Here is a 20,658-nt window from a genome sequence, read left to right on the forward strand (position 1 = left end):
CACGTCGCATGACCGCGCAATTGTCAGTTAAAGCGACGCAGTGCCGAATCGCAAAAAGTGCTCTGGTCTTTGACCAGCAATATGGTCCGGTGGTTAAGTGGTTAACACACCTTCTCTCCCTGTATTGCTACACTTGCTTCTCCACTGTATTTAGGGGGAAACCATGATTGCCACTAAGCTACTGCCTTGTTTTGGACTACTAACCCCTCCTCATCTCCATTACATAGGGAAACATTTGTTGCTGTTAAAACTGATTGTTTTATCTATCAGTTTAGGTTACAGGAAGTTACACTATTATTCTGGCAAAATTAACTTTGTTATTATCTTACATAAAATATACTTAGCCTGGAAAAAGAAAACGAATACAGCCACTACATATAAGAACCGGTGAGCTGCTGAGAGAATTACTTTAATGCCGCGTACACACCATCACTTTATGTGATGAAAAAAAACGAAGTTTTTAAAAACGTCACTTTAAATGACCGTGTGTGGGGGAAAACGTCGTTTTATGTCTTGTGAAAAACGACCAAAAAAAATTGAAGCATGCTTCAATTTTATGTGTCGTTTTTCAAAACGTCGTTTTTTACTTCACAGAAATTGACCGTGTGTAGCAAAAAACGACGTTTAAAACGACGTTTTTACACCCGCGCATGCCCAGAAGCTAGTTATGAAGCGAGCTTCAATGGAAAAACGTGGTGAACGTAACCTCGCTTTGCTAGAGCATTGTGAAAAAACGATGGTGTGTAGGCAACTTCCTCTTTGAAAATTGAAGTTTCAAAAACGTCGTTTTTTACTTCACAGAAAATGTCGTTTTTTTTTCATCACATAAAGTGATGGTGTGTATGCGGCATAAGTGTAATGATTTCAGTGAACATTGGAAAGGGGAGATGTAAATAACACAGGTACCTCGTAATGCCTCTATGAACCCATTAAAGTGTAAGTCCATTCATAACTTTTTTGTTTAATTTTACATAGAATAGGTCAGGTTTGGAAACCCTGTTTAGATTTTTTTTTTTTACAAACGGCACATTTTTATATATATATATATATATATATATATATATATATATATATATATATATATATATATATATATAAATTTGCGTGTAAATTGCACACATTGCACCCGCACACAATGTGGTGCTGCACAGAAAATGCATTGGGTTGCCATCAATCCTTAATGGTATCCCTGTGCACTAAAAAACGTGATGCGGATTCCCGCACATAGGGATTGCATGGTGTTAAATCTGCAAAGAGCTCTAAACCTAAACAAGGAGCACCAGACCAAATTCATAAAGGAGTTCAAACAGCTTTAAAGTAATGTATGCATATTTTAAATGGACTAAGGGAAGCCAGACAAATCTTATGCTTCCAGCTTGAAAAAAAATCATATACGGCAGAATTATGCGGGTACCTTGCCTATAACATACCATCTGGTTTGTTCAATATTCAGTAAATTATAAATTCGTATATTCAATGATCAGTAAATTTAAAATGGTAAAAAAGTTTGGCTGGATTTACTGTTTAAAGCTGAATTTCCAGAGGTTTTCCCAGAGAAGGACTTTAAATTATTTGTGTTGATGCCGTTATTGAGACCTCTATTGCTGTAATGTGAAAAAAGTAACCAGTCCGCTTATAGAAATGCTATATATTGCCCCTTTCTGCTCTTTTGATCTTCCTATTGGCAAATAGGACCGCACATCACACTTTGTAGCCAATATAAAATACCCAGCATAGGAGGGACAGGTCACAGACCGTCAATGAAAGAGGGCTGATTCCATATTAGAGACATTGTTTTAAAGTGAACTCCATTTAATACCTTTAGTTCTGGGTGAAGTTTTGATATAGGTAGGTTTCTGCTCACAACCCCTTGCTTAGCTGTATTAGCTCATTCTTTGTTAAACCAATAGGGGCAGATAACACTTTTCTGAAATAGCACTGCTTGCATGTCAGGTTTTATATTACTATTTGTTACTTTTAGGAGTGACACATTTTTTTTCCTCAAAAAATAGATATATGATTTTATTATAAAAGATTGTATGTTGACAAAAAACTAGTTATGGATTGAGATGTAGAGATAATTGGAAACAATTAAACCTAATAATAATTTAAAGGGAAAGTCATATAAATGTGTAGTGAGCACATGCTTGCATCATCCTTTTTCTAAATCTGTCCATATACCAACCAAATAAAATGCTTCATACTTCTCAAGCCTACATTTAAAACAAGAAAGTTCTCCATTTGAGACAATTTGATCAAGCTGCATGGCAGCCATTGTAAGTTTATCCTTTTCTTCTGCTCTTTAGACAGTAAACCATAACATCATGAATGTCTGTTTGGCTAGCCATACAAGCTGGTTTTTCATTGGTCATTATTATATCATTTGACCATCAAAAGTTCATTTTTGTAGTTACTCAATCAGGGGTGGACTGACAACTCATGGGGCCCCCAGGAAATAGAAGATTATGGGGCTCCCGGGCTTACAGATGGCCAACATGCCAGGAGGCATTGCATAGGCAGGGCAGCTAAAATCTCAGGATTTTCACATCAAAAGCATTGGTTTTGGACATATCAGGGACAGATGTAAAAAAAACACAAATTTTTACATACTGTCCCTGGTTTTATTGAGCCTGGCAACCCTGATGGGGCCCCCTAGTGGCATGGGGCCCTCGGGCAGTGCCCCGAGAGTCCCAATGGTCAGTCCACCCCTGTACTCAATACACATTTTGCATAGGCTCTACAGAAACCAAAGCTTCTAACATATGTACAGGCAAAGGCAGAATTCACATTTACAACCTGACCACCTATTTTTTTTTTTACTTTGCACATGATGGCTTTTTGTAGCAATAGATTCTCCCTTAGGCTGGGTTCACACTACTACACTACTTTCATCCTACTTTGCTCTGTGTTCAATGTTTCCCTATGAGAGCGTCTTGTAGCGTCCTACACAAGTCGGTCCGACTTTGAAAATGCTCCCTGTACTACTTTTGGTCCTACATTGATCCTACTTCAGGCCCATTGAATATCATTGAAGTCGGACCAAAGTAGTATCCTGTTCATGAAAGTAGGATGGATGTAGGACCAATGTAGGATAAATGTAGGACCAATGTAGCAGAGCAAAGTAGGATGAAAGTAGTGTAGTAGTGTGAACCCAGCCTGAAAGTGCACCTATTTTTTTGATCAGGCAGGTTGAAGCAATAGGTTCACTTTAGATTTGTCCCCCACAGCTCTATATATACCTTCCTTCCACTTCCCGCCACTCCTTTGCTTGTGGGAGTAAAGAGAAATACCTAGTACTTAAGGGTTTGGAGAGAATGACTCAATCTCCTTCTTCTCATATGACAGTGACAACTGGCCACTTTGGTGCCACTGCTATCACATGGGGGCAGAGGAAGCAAAGTTAAAGGGATTGTAAACCCTCCTGTTTTTTCGCATTAAGGTGAAAAAACTTTTGGCAGTCACCGGCCCCCCAGCCCCCCATTTTAACTACCTGAGCTCTGGAATGTCCCACAGCAAGGACGTGCAGTCTCTCTGCCTGGGTTCTCGGCTCTTGATTGGATAGACTGATAGCAGTGCAGCCATTGGCTCACGCTGCTGTCAATCAAATCCAATGACGCGGGCGCCGGGACTGAGTCCGGCATTCAGCGGCTATGGATGCCAAGTGCTGGATACTGGAGCGCGCCCGCAAGGTAACCCCCAGGAGAGCGTTCTCCTAGGGGATTATCTGATGCAGGGAGGAGCCGCTGGGAGACCCGAGAAGACAGCGTTCGGGGCCACTCTGTGCAAAACGAACTGCTCAGTGGAGGAAAGTATGACATGTTTGTTATTTAAAAAAAAAAAAAACTATCACTTTAAGGTAAGTATGAGCAACTGCTTTAAAGTGAGCCTATTACTTTGTCCTGTATGAACACTTTAAATGCAGATCAGTAGTTAAAAAATGTAAAACATTTTTCAGGTCGGATGAGTTTTTCAACATATATGAACACCTTTATTGCCTTCCTTATTAGAGGAAATTGAAGTAAAAGCACCCTGGAGAAGAAGCTTTATATTTACCTTTCTGACAGGCCGTGAAATTTGAGGATCTTTGTGTGGCGCCGCTATTGAATACCTCCGAGTGCATTAGGCAGGTTGTCCTCCTGTGTTGTGGTCCTGCTGACTACTATGAACACAAAAGTGAGGAAAGCGGAACCTTAGCGCCAAGTGAAAGACATGCTATATGGCACATGAAAATCTCCCCCCACTCCTATGTGACAAAGATGGCATCTGAGCATCTAAAAACCTTTTTTGTTTTTGATAAAATGGGAAAGGGTTTCTAATTGGATTCAGCATGTGAATACTAGGTAAAAGTTGTGTGAATCTTGTGTTCAAAAAAATGATCAATCGGACACCTACGTGTGGCTTAATGCATTAAAAAAACGATGTCATTTTTGTGAGTTTCCACATGGTAAAGCATAATTTACTTTTGTTAATTTTTCCACCCGTTTTTAAGGTGGAAGTTGTAACATGTTCCAACTCCTGCAGCCTCCCCGATCCCTCTTCTAATTGTGACAGCAGGCCGGGAATCTTCTCCCCACATCCGCTGTCAAAATTCGAAAAGAAAACAGGGGTGCACCCACACGACCACATCATTCATTTAGAGTTCTGTGAATGAATGAACTATGTCTGACATCTGACAGCTTGTAGTTCCCAATAAACTACCAGGGCGCTAATGAGCACTGCGGGTAGTTCAGGTAGTTCATTAATGCTTCTTGTCAATTTAGTAACTGCCTGCCCAAGCAGACGGATTCACTGACAGTCTGCAGGATCCTGAGATTGCACCCGTGATCTGCTGTTCATCGCAGGTGCTATGCTTATAGGCTCCTAAAAAAATACACTTTATTTTACCTCCAAAATGTATTATTTTTTGTTTTTTGTTTTAATTATCCTTTAAGCATGCACATAAACATTATTGGTTAACTCACAGAAACATTGGAAATAACATTTTTTTTCTTAGTCTGCCCAGCAAGACTTTGTGAACCCTTGTAAACTTTTGTGATTTAACTCTCACATCTAAACTCATGCCCTCCCTGCCAATCGGGTCTCAGGACCCACTTCCTGTTTGGCCGTGAGGAGAAGCAAAGGCCCCTCGGCAAGCTGGAGCGAGGAGCAGCATCGGCCTCCTAAGACTAATCACTGCCTTCCCGGCTCCATAGAACTCACACTGGGCACTGTCCTCTTAGCAGAGCCCATAGCTCTAATGAGCAGGTCCTCCCAGTCAATAGCCTGGGCCAGGAGTGTGTATTGGCCACAGATCTCTGTCAGGGGAAGCTGCAATCCCACTGCCGAGAAGGAAATTGTAGCAGGCCAAATCCCGAGCAGCCCCTTTAAGGAAAACAATAACCTGTGTGTGGGGCCGCATCCTGAGAATCAGGTGCATATTTGAAGGGATGATGTCATCTCTGTAACGAGAGCTGCCTGGAAGGGAAGAGACCGAGCAGACGGATGCAGAGATTGGTTGGTTGGTTTATCACCCCCCCCAAATAGTTTTATCACCCCCCCCCCCAAATATTGAGCACCAGCCGCCACTGAATTTTTTATTTTGAACCTGTGCATTGACATTTTCAGATCGTTGATCTGCAATTTTCAGCAGTATACTGGCAATGTAAGTGATGCCTATTAGGAGAATAATTCCAAATGTGCACTCACTCTCAGTAAATCAAATGAAATATTGTTTTTCATGTGAATAGATGATGAATAATTCTGAATAGATGAAGAGTTAGAGCAGATGGTGAAGCACGGCTAGCCAGGGAGCTGTTAACCAGTAAAAGAGATTGTTCAGACATGTTCATTTTCATATTCCCAGCAGAAGCATCACAGGGAATGTGACCAATAATTAGGAACTGTGAAATGCATATGAATATGAATGCTGAAATAACCAGTATAGCATGAGATTTTAATAAAAGAAAACACATTTTACAAAGTTCATATCCTCTGCATTGTGCTTGATATAATCTGACTTTACAAAGGAGTCTGGTACTATTTGCATTTTTACAAAATTAGGTTTAAAAATGCACTCTTTTCCTAATAATCTATAGTGCTGTAAAGCTGGCGATACGTTATACAATTTTCTTGTACAGTTTTCCTTTAGATTTACCAAAACCATATACTATAAGGTCAAACCTAAACACTTCCAATTTGTATGCAGTCAGACAGGCCCTTGTAATACATAATGAAGGTAAATCTAAAGGAAATTGAATAAGAAATTTGCATAAGTGTATGGCCAGTTTAAAAGAGAGGTATGTGTTTTTTTTCAGTTTCATAGTTACCTAGGTGGATGCAGTTTTCACAAATTTACTAAGCAGATGTTCAGGGGTTCTACTGTGATTTGGCCGTGGTTCAGATGGAGCCAGCGGCGACGGCACTTTTTTTTTTTTCAAATATAATTTTTATTAATGCCCAACATGGGCTAAGACAAATCGGTACAAACATACATAAAGGGACATCCAAAAAACAATAAAAGAGAGAAGAAGGAAGGATGGGGGCTGGGACATTCTCAACATCATCACGTGGAAGGAGGTATAAGACAGGGTTCATGTACATTCTCATACAATTTTGTTGCATATCTATCGACAAATACCCCTGTGAGTAACACTGTGAGGCCGAGGGCCCTCTCCATCAGTAAGTCCTCCAGTCAGGAACAACGAAGGCCCTGGTCACTCCCTGTCCCCGCACCCCCCTCCCCCCAGCCACACCCCACCCCATCCAGGCGGAGCGCTATCTCCAGAGGCGGGGGGGTCAGGAAGGGAGGGGGGCCCAAGCAGGATAAAAAGGGGGGAAACCAAGGAGGGGGGGGGAGAGACAGACACAGAAGAGTATCGGGAAGCCCTGGTTGAGGGCGGCCTCCGGTTCGTCTGCATATGGAATAGTGGCTTCCTCAAGAAGTCCTAAGGGCGGTACCTTCTGACGAGAAGATAAACTGCTGTCATGGCGCCCATGTCTCTTTATATTTGTCTTGTTGTTGCCACATGGTGAGCACGAAGTCTTCCATTTTACTAATGTCCTCTACTCTCCGGATCCAACTAGCTACCGTTGGAGGGGTTGAACTTTTCCATTGGAGTGGGATAGAAGATTTAGCTGCGTTCAACAGGTGGCGCACAATAGATTTTTTGTACCTCTTAGGTGATATTGTGTTTACGTGTAATAAGAAGAATGCCGGGTCATCCGGGATAGTGTATTCAGTAAACTTCTGAATTGTAGATCTGATTGTAGACCAGAAGTGGGACAGCTTCGTGCATGACCAAAATATGTGCAACAACGTGCCTCTGTCCCTTTGGCACCTCCAGCACAATGCAGAGGCATTCGGGTAGTAGGTTGTGGGGCGTGCGGGGTCAAATTCCACTGTGACAGGAGCTTATAATTAGTTTCCTGTACTTTCGTACAGATGGAAGACTTCAGGGCAAACAATATGATACACTGGGTCTGGTTCGGAGTGAATGTACGGTTTAGGTCTCTTTCCCACTTAATCAGATAGGACAGGTGTGTGCTGTCTGTCGGGGGAAATTAGAAGGTTGTACATGATGGACAGTGTCCTTGGGAGCATGTGTTCCTCCGAGCATAGGACCTCAAAGGTGGTGAGGGGCTAGTTAAACCCTTGCGGGTTGGATTTGGACATGAGGAAGATGTCATCCCTTAATGTTTCTAAGGAGGGCCAGTAGTCATTCACCAAGAAGTGCCTTGCTTGTGTACAGTTTCCATCGACATCTTTAACATTAGCTGGTAGTTAGGGAGCTGGCTGGGAAGCCAACCGCTGTGTTCTTAACAACGGATGACTCATCAGCTGTCAGCGGGGTTCCCCACTTACAGCTAATGTGGTAAAAATGGCGAGGGGGTTCTCCTGTACCCCCCCAAATCCATATCCGACTCTTACCCGAGCATACAGCCTGGCAGGCCAGGAAAGTGGGGAGACAGGCGAGAACCCCTCCTGAACCATACCATGCCACATGCTCTAAACATAGGGGGGTGCTTTGGGGCAGAGGGGGTCTGCCATGTTGATGGGGACAAGGGCCTCTTCCCCACAACCCTGGTTGGTTCTGGGGGTCTACGGCAGGGGGCTTATCGGAATCTGGAAGCCCCATTTAATGAAGGAACCCCCAGATCCTGCCCCCGTATATGAAGGAGTAGGGGTTTGGTGGCTGCATCGTATCCTGGCAGGCACAGATAATTATTTATATTATCTATCCTGGCAGCAGCTGTCAGTACAGCATTGCATATGTTGAACATCCCAAATGTATGGCATGCAGGGCCTGAGCTGTGATCAGTGGATGCAGTGCTGGTGATGTGCACAGTTTCTATCAAGATGGACAGGAATAATATGTGGACAACAGTAATGTGTGCATTAGTGTACAACTGTGATCTGAGGCAGGGCACCCAAAAAATTGTTTTATGGGTAATATTTTTATGTTTATGGTTCTTCTAAATGATCAGCATGTATAAATACATAAGTGGTCCGTATAGTGAACCTAGTGTTGAGTTAATCTTTATGTCTGGAGGAAAAGAGATTTAATCTCCAAATATGGAAAAGTTTCTTCACAGTAAGAGCTGTGAAAATGTGGAATAGACTCCCTCAAGAGCTGGTTCTAGGCAGCTCAGTAGCTTGCTTTAGAATGGGACCAGATTCTCCTAAATGTACATAATATAACTGGGTAGTAACATTTATAGGTAAAGTTGATCCAGGGAATATCCGATTACCTCTCGGGGGATCGGGAAGGAATTTTTTCCCCTGCTGGAGCAAATTGGATCATGCTTTGCTGTTTTTTTGGCCTTCCTTTGGATCAACTGTGGGTATAAGATTGTGTATATAGGATTGTATGATTTTTTTTTACAAGCCAGTTGAGTTTAATATCTGTTGTAGTCAAGTTAATGGAATCACTTCTGAAAAGAAAAGTAAAAAAAAAGAAAAAAAAACAAACCAATAAAAAAAATACAAAAAAAAATGGTCAGACTCGATAGACTGCTTTGTCTTTTTTTCTGCCATCAGTCTTCTATGCTTCTATGCTTATGTGCAGCTCTTGCTTCGAAAACCTATTTAATAAAAAGACGTACCAGTTGGTATTGGTATGCTGTTTAGTTTTATTGTTCAGCTGTTGTAAAACACACTTGTTACAGAACGTGCTCCCTCCCTATTTTTTGCATCTTGTCATTAATTTCCTCCTTCTCTGCTGCTGCAAACCTTCTTGGGCTGCTGGCTTACTGCCAAGCTGTCCAGGATTTATTGCCTGAATAGGCCACAGTGACAAGGTTTTCCACATAATGTATGTATACATCAGGCTCAAGGTAATCGGATTTATCTTTTGTTGTCAGCAGGACAGGTGCTGCCTAGATTATGTAGCTTAGAGTGGCACAGTTTTTAATTTAGTTTATTAATTTAAAAAGAATATATAGAACATAGGAATGTACACATACCTCCCAACATCAGAATCTGAGAAAGGGGGAGAACTTGGAAAGGAGAAAACATGCGGTGCATGGTGGATAATTCTGAATTGCGCTGTATATTGGGTGTGGCCTAAAAAAACAGGAAAAAAATTATCTAAACCACAAACTACTTCCTTAAAGCGGTAGTTCACCCTGACCCACATGATGTTACCATCGAGACAGGCATTGTAGCGCGAGCTACAGTATGCCTGTCCCGATTTTTTTAACCCCGTACTCACCTCGTAGTCGTCCATCGTAGATTTCGGCTCCCGCGGGGAATGGGCGTGCCTATGGAGAGGGAGGATGATTGACGGCCGGCCCTGGCACGTCACTCTCCCCGAAGACAGCCGGAGTAGGTCTCGGCTCTTCACGGCGCGTGCGCACAGGCTATGCGCACGCGTCGTGAAGACCAAGCCTATTTCGGCTATTTCCGGAGAAGCGTGACGCGCCAGAGCCGGCCGTCAATCATCCTCCGTCTCCAGAGGCACGCCCATTCCCCGGTATCTTCGATGGACGACTACAAGGTGAGTATGGGGGGAAAAAATTCGGGACAGGCATACTGTAGCTCGCGCTACAGTGCCTGATTTAAAGGTAAAAGAAAAATTTTTTTTTTTTTTCCTGTCGATAGGGTGAACCCCCGCTTTAAAGCGGTATAAACCCGAAAAGCAAAATTGTATTACATTTCATCTTTTTACTTTTTAGATGTGATGGTTGTTTTCTTTTTTTAGTTTTTCTTTCTGTTATTTTAATTTTGTGATACAGCCAGTAAGGGCCCTTTCACACGTACGGTTCCCGTGCAGGGACCGCCCTGTCAGATCTCCGTTCTCCTCCTATGGAGGGATCGGATGAACACGGACCGTCTGTCTGTGTTCATCCGATCCGCAGACGGATGGAAAAAATTGTGTTTTCCTCCATCTGCAGAAACAGACCATAGCGGGGACTGATGAGATTGGGTGTCAGCCGATGTTCATCCGCCGACAACCGCTATCCCATAGGGATACATGTATGTCCGTATTTCATCCGAAAACGGATGGATGAAATACGGACATTTGGTCTGCACATGTGAAAGGGCCCTAATGCCGTGTACACACGATCGGTCCATCTGATGAGAACGGTCTGATGGACCATTTTCATCGGTTAACCGATGAAGCTGACTGATGGCCAGTCATGCCTACACACCATCGGTTAAAAAAAACGATTGTGTCAGAACGCGGTGACGTAAAACACAACGACGTGCTGAAAAAAATGAAGTTCAATGCTTCCAAGCATGCTTCGACTTGATTCTGAGCATGCGTGGATTTTTAACCGATGGACGTGCCTACAAACGATCGTTTTTTTTTCTATCGGTTAGGTATCCATCGGTTAAATTTAAAACAAGATTGCTTTTTTTAACCTATGGATAAATAACCGATGGGGCCCACACAAGATCGGTTTGGTCCGATGAAAACGATCCATCAGACCGTTCTCATCGGTTTGACCGATCGTGTGTACGCGGCATAAGTCTTTTGTTGTTCAACAGAACAAGCCACCTTGCAAATCTAGCAGTTAGTTTTGAGACAAACCATACAAACTGTAGGAAAAAGTGCAGCGCCCAAAAAACGAGGTACCCCTGGGAAGGGGATCCCCAAGTAGTATGTGAACGTGATCCTAAATCAGGCCTAGATATCACATCCGGTCCCCAATAGGTATAAACCAAAAAAACATATATAAATAGTGAAATCTATGTATAAATTGAACAAGGGAACAAATTGTGCCCCCGGGGTGGGCCGGAAATTGACTTCTAGTCCACAGTGAATATACAGTGACAAAATAGCCAAAAGGTATATAAATTGCAAATGCATTAAACGTGTAACCAAAAAGGTAAAAAACAAGTCAGTGCCACCATGTAGGTAAAGTGTATAGTCCAGATTCAACACATAGGAATGATGTTTATATTCTCATGGATGGATGGAAAAAAAGAAAACGCTATCCCCTCTGTAGTCCCAATTAAACACACAGGAATTGTGTTTATATTCTCCTAGATGGGTAGTAAGGCGCTATCCCCTCTTTCAAATATCACCACATCTCCAGGGAAATAATCGTTAACGTAAGAGTAGATTAAATACGCTTACCAGCTGATGTAGACCCGCAGCTCACCGTACAGTGGGCGGTCCTCAAAGCATGTGTGGGCCGACTGCCCTCCCTGGTCTCCGTCTCGGATATGTGTCCTTATGCAGGCAGTCCAGACGAAATCTTGGTGAAGTCGCAGAGGAATGGCCGAAACGAAATTTCCAGTGATGTAAGTCTTGTAGTGAGTAGTACTCATACAGGATTCAATCGGGGAGAAGGCAAAAAAAGAGAAGAAAGGAGGGGAAGCAACTCCTCATAGTGTAAAAAGTTTTAATTAAAATCCAAAAAAATACACTTTAAAAAATTCCAAGCAGGAAATCCAAAGTCACACATATGAATAATCCACAAGAGTAAACAAGTTATTCACCAACTCACAGCAATACTCCACTTCAGAGAACAAAAAATCTAAATAAAGGAGTCCAATTGCGCAGTGGAAATGAATAAATCCAGCAAAACCCGACCGGTTTCGTCTTATCAGACTTCAACTGGGGTGTATGACTGAACATAAAGGATCCTCTGCGCTTTAAATAGCCCCCCTGAATATCCCTATGAGACCTCGTTCTCCTATGCCTTAGTTCCGGCGTGCGTTCCAAATGACGTCATTTCCTTATTGCATGCGCTCCAGGCGCCAGGAAATGACACGTCCAGGATTTCTGATCCGATGGAGCTAATTGGCCGCTCTATACCAACAAGACCTCCCCCATCCTAGCTCACCTCCACATGAATGGGAGGAGGCAGGGAAATGCAGCACTGTATCTCCCACCGTTGTAACAGAGGGCGGGGGATGTGCCGTCGTCATGCGCACCGCCCACCTCACACAAGACAGTGCGGCGAATGGGGACAGACACTCCAGCACCCTGCGTCATCGCTATGTATACCACAGCGCGACGTGGGTGCGCGGTGACGTCTGCGCTCCAACGGCTGCGTTCCACTGGGCTCACAGGTCTTAAAGGGGCAGGAAATAAAAAAAGAGTTTACCTGGCCAGATCAGGAAAGAAGGAAAATTTTGCACTGTCAAAGTCCAGTGATGAGGCTTCACGGGCCTTCTTAATAATGCGCTCCTTTTCCTCGTAATAATGGACCCTGCAAATTAAATCACGCGGGGTGTCCAAGGAAAGGTTGCAGGGACGAAGGGCCCTCTGGACACGGTCTATTTAAAGAGGGTTGTCTGCCGCAAGGCCTAGCAGGCCGTTAAAGATCCCCCGGATAGAGGGGTGAAGGTCCTCATCTCCAGTCGCCTCCGACAGGCCTCTGATGCAGATGTTGTTCCGCCTGTTGCGGTTCTCCTGGTCCTCGATCTTGTACAGGGCCATCCTGTGAGCAATGGTGAAGTTGCGAGTGGAGGCCTGCAGAGTTCTTATGGCAGCCACGTGGTGATCTAAGCACTGCTCGGTCTCCTCTACTCGCTCCAGCACCTGGGAGAGATCTGAGCGCACCGCCGTCAGCTCCTTTTAAATGGCATGCTCCAGACCCAGCAGCATGGAGGCCAGCTCCGATTTTGTAGGAAGATCACTCACCAGGGTTGGGACCTCCGAGAGTCTGGAAGCGCTGTCCTCTCCTCCCAAGCCGATGGACGAGGCTGAAGAATGATGTCGGAGAGCAGGCCTGTGGCGTGGGGCGGAGCTCGCGCCACGTGGAGAGCGGCCTAGGCCATCCGAGTCTGCCACATCTTCAGGATCTATGACAAAGAAACGCTTTATGTAGCCCATAGAGGTGCCCCTGTTGGATAAAGGTTTGCCATCCTCTTACCCATTGTAGTCAGGCTAACTAGTGAGGAAAGTGCTAAAAATCAGGTGTCAGCGCTGGAGCTCCAGAGACAAGCGTCCTCACTACAGCATGCCGAGACCATGCCCCCAGCACTTTTTTTACATGCTCTTGTTCCTATGCAGCCCTTGGTTTAAGAATTTAGATGAAATGTTTTCAATTTGAGGGAAACTACACTTCTTTACAAAATTTTGCAGTCCAGAGCAGTTTTTTTCCTTACCACTGATAAAGATCTTCCGCAACAGCTGCCCAAGATAGAAGAAAGGTTTCCAGTGACTCTTATTGCACCAAATTGACGCAGAAGTACATTGTACGCAGACATACTGAGACTTCTGGCAGACAAACCTTGGCCTCTTCCAAACAGACCAAAATTTCTAGCCCGGGCACCTTCTTACATGCTACTTCTCAGTTGCTGGTTTTAATGGCGTGGCTTTTGAAATCCTAAAGGATAGGGGTATTTCTGATCTGTTAATCCCACCTTTCTCACAGCAAAAAAATCCAAACTCCTGTAAGTTTATCATCACACATGGAAGTCCCAGGAAATACTCTATCACTCATATTTTGGCCTTTCTTCAGTTTGGTCTTGACCAGCATTTTGCCCTGAGTTGCCTCACAATGCCTAATCAAGACTTTTCTTCAAAAAGTTACTATTTTAAATAGGGCCAAAACAACTAATCGATTAATCGACAACTAATCGATTAGGAAATTAATCTATTACAATTTTCAGAATCAATTAATCGGCCAGTAACATAATGGGGTTAAAAAAACTAAAATTAGCCCTTTATAGTACAAAAATGCAAATCGCTACTGTAAATATTACTTTCACTGCCCCACGGTAAAAAAATGAACCCCTTACAATAGCGATTATTTGCTCTTTTTGTACTTATTTTTGTTTTTTCAACCCCATTATGTTACTAAACATCTCAGGCCTGGGTCACACCTCTGTTTTTTGGTGCTTTTTGCAGAAACACACTACAGTTCATTTACATGTTTTATTATGGGACACATTCACATCCATGATTTTTTTTTTTAGCTGCTGCGTATTTGAAAAGGGTAAGAACTTTTTAATGCAAAACGGTGCTATTATGTTTTTTTTTTGGTTCAGTATACTTCAATGGAGAAGCTGCAGAAAAGCATGTAATGTGTTTTTGTGGCAATTTGTGTTTTGTAATCTGCCCAACAACAAAGTGGCCCAAAAAAATAAAAAAATTCAAATTTTTATTTTTTTAAAGGCTATTATCCGATTAATCGATTAATCGAAACAATAGTCGCACAACTAATCGATTATGAAAATAATCGTTAGTTGCAGCCCTAATTTTAAATCCTTTAACCACTTAACCCCCGGACCATATTGCTAGTCAAAGACCAGAGCATTTTTTGTGATTCGGCACTGCGTCGCTTTAACTGACAATTGCACGGTCGTGCGATGTGGCTCCCAAACAAAATTGGCGTTCTTTTTTTCCCACAAATAGAGCTTTCTTTTGGTGGTATTTGATCACCTCTGCGGTTTTTAGTTTTTGCGCTATGAACAAAAATAGAGCGACAATTTTGAAAAAAATATATATTTTTTACTTTTTGATATAGTAAATATCCCCCAAAAATATATATAAAAACATTTTTTTCCCTCAGTTTAGGTCGATATGTATTCTTCTACAAATTTTTTGTTAAAAAAAATCGCAATTAGCGTTTATTGATTGGTTTGCGCAAAAGTTATAGCGTTTACAAAATAGGGGGTAGTTTTATGGCATTTTTATTAAAAAAAATGTTTTACTAGTAATGGCGGCGATCTTTCCCAAACTTAGACCGGCTCGGTAACGTCAGTTAACAGCGGGCTTCAGCCTGCTGTCTGCTGAAAACAGGTCACAGGACTGCCTTATCCCCAGGGCCTTCACCCTTATGCCCTGTACACACGATCGGTCCATCCGTTGAAAACGGTCTGATGGATTTTTCCATCAGTTATCCGATGAAGCTGACAGATGATCAGTCGTGCCTACACACCATCAGTTAAAAAAAACTATCATGTCAGAACACGGTGACGTAAAACACAACAACGTGCTGAAAAAAATGCTTCCAAGCATGCGTCGACTTGATTCTGAGCATGCATGGATTTTTAACCGATGGACGTGCCTACATTGGGATGCTGTGTAAAATTTGGGATGCTGTGTAAAATCTACATGAAAACAGAGTACAGATTTATAATACACTTAGATATAATTAACTATGAAATGATATATTAATACATCTGCTCCACTATAATATTAGATCCATCTGTATGGCATATTTTATTAATTTTCACTAAATACATATTATCTTTATTGATAAATGAATGTGATATATATATATATATATATATATATATATATATATATATATATATATGAATGATTAGTTATATGGATCTGATTTTACAACCCCAATTAAAAAAAAAGTTGGAACACTGTAAAATCTACATAAAAACAGATTTGCAAATCTCATAAACCCATAGTTTGTTCTGAATAGAAAATAGAAAATGTATCGAATGAGAAGGGGTTGTAAACCCTAGTTTTTTTTAAATAAAAATAACAAACATGCCTATATTTACCTTCTCTGTGCAAACCTTTTGCACAGAGCAGCCCTGATCCTCTTCTTCTGGAGTGCCCAACTGGCACTCCAGGTCCCTCCTCTTCATCGGGTGCCAGTGTCTCCTGCTGCTATCAATCTGTCGTGCACATCACTGGATCAGGCTCAGGTAAAAAAAAGGGGGTGGTCTGGTGGAGCTGCAGCACAGAAGATTTTTCACCTTAATGCATAGAGTGCACCTTAATGCATAGAATGCAAACCTTGAGGCTTTACAGCCACTTTAAGAAAAAGTAAGCTCATTTTGAAATTGATGACAGCAAGACATCTTGAAAAAAATTGAGATAGGGCCATGTTTTCCATGGTGTAGCCATCCCCTCTTCTGTAAATGTCTGGAAACTGAGGAGACAAGTTGCTGGATTTCTGGGAGAGGAATCTTGTCCCATTCTTGCCTGATATAGGATTCTAACTGGTCAACAGTCCTGGGTCTTCTTTTTATTTATTTTCATTTCAAGATGCACTAAAAAATTTCAATTGATGAAAGGTCTGAACAGCAAGCAGGCAGGTCTGCACAGCAGGCAGGCCAGTTAAGCAAGAGGACTCTTCCACTACAGAGCCCTGTCCTACTGAAATATACAGGGCCTTCCCTCCAAAAAATGGTACCTTTCCAGATGTACAAGCTGCCCATTCCATATGCACTAATTCACCCCTATACCATCAGAGATGCAGGCTTTTGAACTGAGGAAAGATAACAAGCCCATGGTTGCCAAAATAAATGTCAAATTTCAATTTGTCTAACCATAGAACTGTTTTCTATTTTGCAACAGACCATTTTAAATGTGCTTTGGCCCAGAGAAGACAGCGGCGTTTATGAATCATGTTAAGGCATGGATTTCTATGCATGATAGAGCTTTAAAGTGGTTATAAGGCCCTAAGGATTACTAACTAGTTTACTTTTAACAAGAAGCATGTCATTGTATATGTATATATAGTATGTTTAATAGTATGATGTCTGCTTTCTCTATTTCTTAGCAAATGTGAGATAAATTCTCAAAGGAGCTTTTTATTATCTGTCATCATGAAAATAAACAACATTCATATTACTGTTTACTTTATTATTTATATGTGTGCTGGGGATGCTTCATATTTTCCATTATGCTTGCAAATCCTATTTATCAGTACGCTTTTGTATTCCACATGTTGATGAAATTAAAGTCGTTTTTGGTAGTAATTAAAACAATTTTGTGTTTTGTCTATATTAGTTGAGTACTCATTATAAATCTTTCATTTTGTCTTTTAGGTATTTAAAGGTGAATTTCAACTTCCCGATTTCCTGAAAGATGTGCCTCAGGTAGAAAATGACTAGCATAATACTAGCTGCATTTGTTTTTATACTAAAATAAATTGGCTTTTTTTTTTTTTTAGCAAGGTACAGTAAAGGGCTATGTGACATGTTCCTCTAGCAACAAGTCAAAGAAAGCCTTAATGCTTTATTAGGGGAGTGATTCCAGTAAAGACTTCTTGAGGCTGTACCATTGTGCACTCCTGTCAGTAGTACTAGAGCCTTCCTAGCTTCCTATTCAGTTTCACATCTTAATGGCTCATGCAGTACCCCTGTCTCTTTATGTTGCACCACCCAACTCTCTACATTGCAATGCCTCATTACTCTTCATGGAGACTGCTTTTTTTTCCTTTTCTTGACAACCTGCACACTCACTGGAGTGCACTTAAGCAGGCCATACACGGATTGAAATTTGTGTGGTTAGACAGGAAACAGGAAAAAAAAAAAAAAAAGACAGGAAACGGCTGACTTTCCGATCCATCTATAGGCAGGCTGGTTGTACTGAAGACAATCTATCGATCACTCTATATGGAAATAATAATGAACTGAATTAAATATAAATTGCTAGAAACACAAACTATAAAAATAGCATCATTCCCTTAAACTAGTTGTCAGTAGAAAAGTATCGGCTTGCATTGGCGGTCAATGGAAAAATGGCCTCTCTCATTGCAGGTCAGTGGAGAAAAGCCCCTTTACATTGGTGATCAGTGTAGAAGTTACCCCCTACATTGGATGTCAGTGGCAACTAACCCTTATATGGTAGAAAAAAAGAGAAAAGAATTGTGGGACTTTAAAGGTGCAATCTATACACATTTGTGAGACAACAGTTAAAAAGGAAAAAAAAAAAAAATTATACACAGGGCACTATTTTTTGATGTAATTTGGCTGTTTTTACGCCTTTATTTCAACATGTTTCGCCAGAAGGCTTCTTCAGGAAATGGCGTAATATCACAGATACTGAACAGACAAAGAAGCAGATCAGAGATAATTGTACACAAAGCTTGATTAGACAGCAAACATCACAAATGCATCCCCCCATTCGGACAAAAGGTTCCCCCATATAGCCTCCTCCTACCTCAATTGATGAAGAGGTGGAGCCACTGAGCAGCAAAGTGAAAGTAAAGGAGTCCATATGTATGGCCCAGCACGTCCATTCAGTCACATATTGATCCGCCATGAAGAAACAACAAAAACACTGGCGCTAAACAATGGTAGTGTAAATAAGAATAATTAAAACTTCAGGAGGTTACCAATCTCTCCTTGGAGGGTGTATGTGAGAGAGACCAGAGCTGCAAGAAAAAATCGTACCCGGAAGTACCAATGAAACATAAGAAAACAATAAAATCAGCGCTCAAGGCTCTCAAAACATTCACTATGTACCAAAAAAGTGTAAAATAAGTCCATTTATTGATGGGTCCAATCTAAACATTGAAAAATATTAAAAGTAATAATAGTCCATGTGTGTGGAAAAGGTACATATAATGGACTACAATGTACAGTCAGCAAATAACCACCATAAAGCTAAAAGGGTTAAGATTTCTGGAACTCAGAGAGCAGCTCCTCAGGTGGAAGAAAAACACACAGTACCTTGGGACTAGCCGTATGCGATCAGTGGTGGAGAGGAAGGTGACCGGATCCTCAATTACAAACCGCGCTGTCCGAGACTTGTCACACGGCTTGCGGCTCTCAGAGGGCGGAGATGGGGAGATCCTGAAGCGCAGACAGCGCCGGCTGGAGCCGTAGCACGGCTGAGACAGGGAGAGGACCACACATGCACGCTTACTCGATTCCGCTATGGGGATGACGTCACACGTCTGCGATGCCAGCTACCGTCCGAGGGGATAAGCAGCGCAGTGCTGTAGGTCTGATGTTAGCACGTAGGTGGGCTGCTGCACTCTAGGGAAAAGTTGAATAAACCGCCCAATCTTAAGTCCTTCATATGCTCAGGTGGGGATAGACGAAAAAATGTTGAATAAAATCCTCGTGGACCAAATATAGATATAAAATCTAATAGATATAGAGGGGGAGAAGGGGGGGTGTTGCCTTGACAATGCGTTTCGCGCTCCGTGCGCTTTTTCAAAAGTTTTTCCCACTAGAGTTTATTCAACTTTTCCCACTAGAGTGCAGCAGCACACCTCCGTGCTAACATCAGACCTACAGCACTGTTGATTCACAGCGATGCTTATCCCCTCGGACGGCAGCTGGCGTCGCAGACGTGTAACATCATCCCCATAGAGGAATCGAGTAAGCGTGCATGTGTGGTCCTCTCCCTGTCTCAGCCCTGCTATGGCTCCTGCCAGCGATGTCTGCGCTTGAGGATCTCCCCATCTCCGCCGCAAGCCGTGTGACAAGCCTCGGCCAGCGCGGTTTGTAATTGAGGATCCGGTCACCTTCCTCTCCACCACCGATCGCATACGGCTAGTCCCAAGGTACTGTGTGTTTTTCTTCCACCTGAGGAGCTGCTCTCTGAGTTCTGGAAATCTTAACCCTTTTAACTCTATGGTGGTTATTTGCTGACTGTACATTGTAGTCCATTATATGTACCTTTTCCACAAAAGGTAAAAAATCTCATCATTAAAGGTCATAGTTTTACTTCCTTATAGCTTACAACTGAACATGTAAGGAGCCTGGATGTCCACTAGATGATGTCAAATGAGTAACCCTTCAAAAAAAAAAAATCTGCTGGAAACAAACAGTGAAAATGATTTTAACAGTATATGAAAAATACCTTGTCTGTGCCTACAAACTCTCTAAAGCTTCTAATAACACTAAATAAGTTTATACATATATATATATACACCTGGGTTACAAGTGTGGAATTCACGTCCTTGCACAATACAAAGGGTCAGTGAGTCCAATGCAAATGGAAGAGGGGACCTGAGGTAACAATACCCACCTAACCATGCAAGACATGAAGGCACCAAACAGAGTCAGCTTTCCATGCTGCAAAAAGATCCACAGTCAAACATCCAATCCAAATTACAAGTTACAAGGCTGCAGTAACAAACCTGCCAGTTGTGTGTGGTAATGAAACCAGGCTCCCAAGGGCTCCAACAACATGGTCGCCGCCATGTGAGTCCTTCTATATCCCTCCTCATCACGCCAGGTGCTCATTATCATAACGTGATGTGGACACAAGGGAAGGGGCCTATTTGCTGACCTTACGCCACCGCTTCCATGTGTAGGGAAGGGAACAGCGACCACCAATGTAAGTGCACTTACTTTATGTTTTATCATTTTTTAATACTTTTACAAATTTTAAAGACAATGATCTAATGAAGAGTGCTGCAAATACGTTTGTGATGGGAGACTTTCTGTGCTGGGAGCTGATTCCTAGTAAATGCACAGATCGCTGTAGGTTTAACCACTTCCGGACCGCCCGCCGTCGTTTTACGCAGATACCATTGTTATGGTAGCAGCTAGCTAAAATAACTCCG

General features: G+C 42.2%; 1 protein-coding gene across 1 annotated transcript in view; it reads left to right on the top strand.

Annotated features, from left to right (window-relative positions):
- Window positions 1–20,658, top strand: part of TPST1 (tyrosylprotein sulfotransferase 1) — a 130,297-nt gene that overhangs the window by 100,183 nt on the left and 9,456 nt on the right. Inside the window, 1 exon segment of the mRNA XM_040336768.1 lies at window positions 17,180–17,230. Coding sequence (XP_040192702.1) covers window positions 17,180–17,230 — 51 coding nt within the window.

This window comes from Rana temporaria, chromosome 2 (assembly GCF_905171775.1).
Source record: "Rana temporaria chromosome 2, aRanTem1.1, whole genome shotgun sequence".
Taxonomy (NCBI): Eukaryota; Metazoa; Chordata; class Amphibia; order Anura; family Ranidae; genus Rana; species Rana temporaria.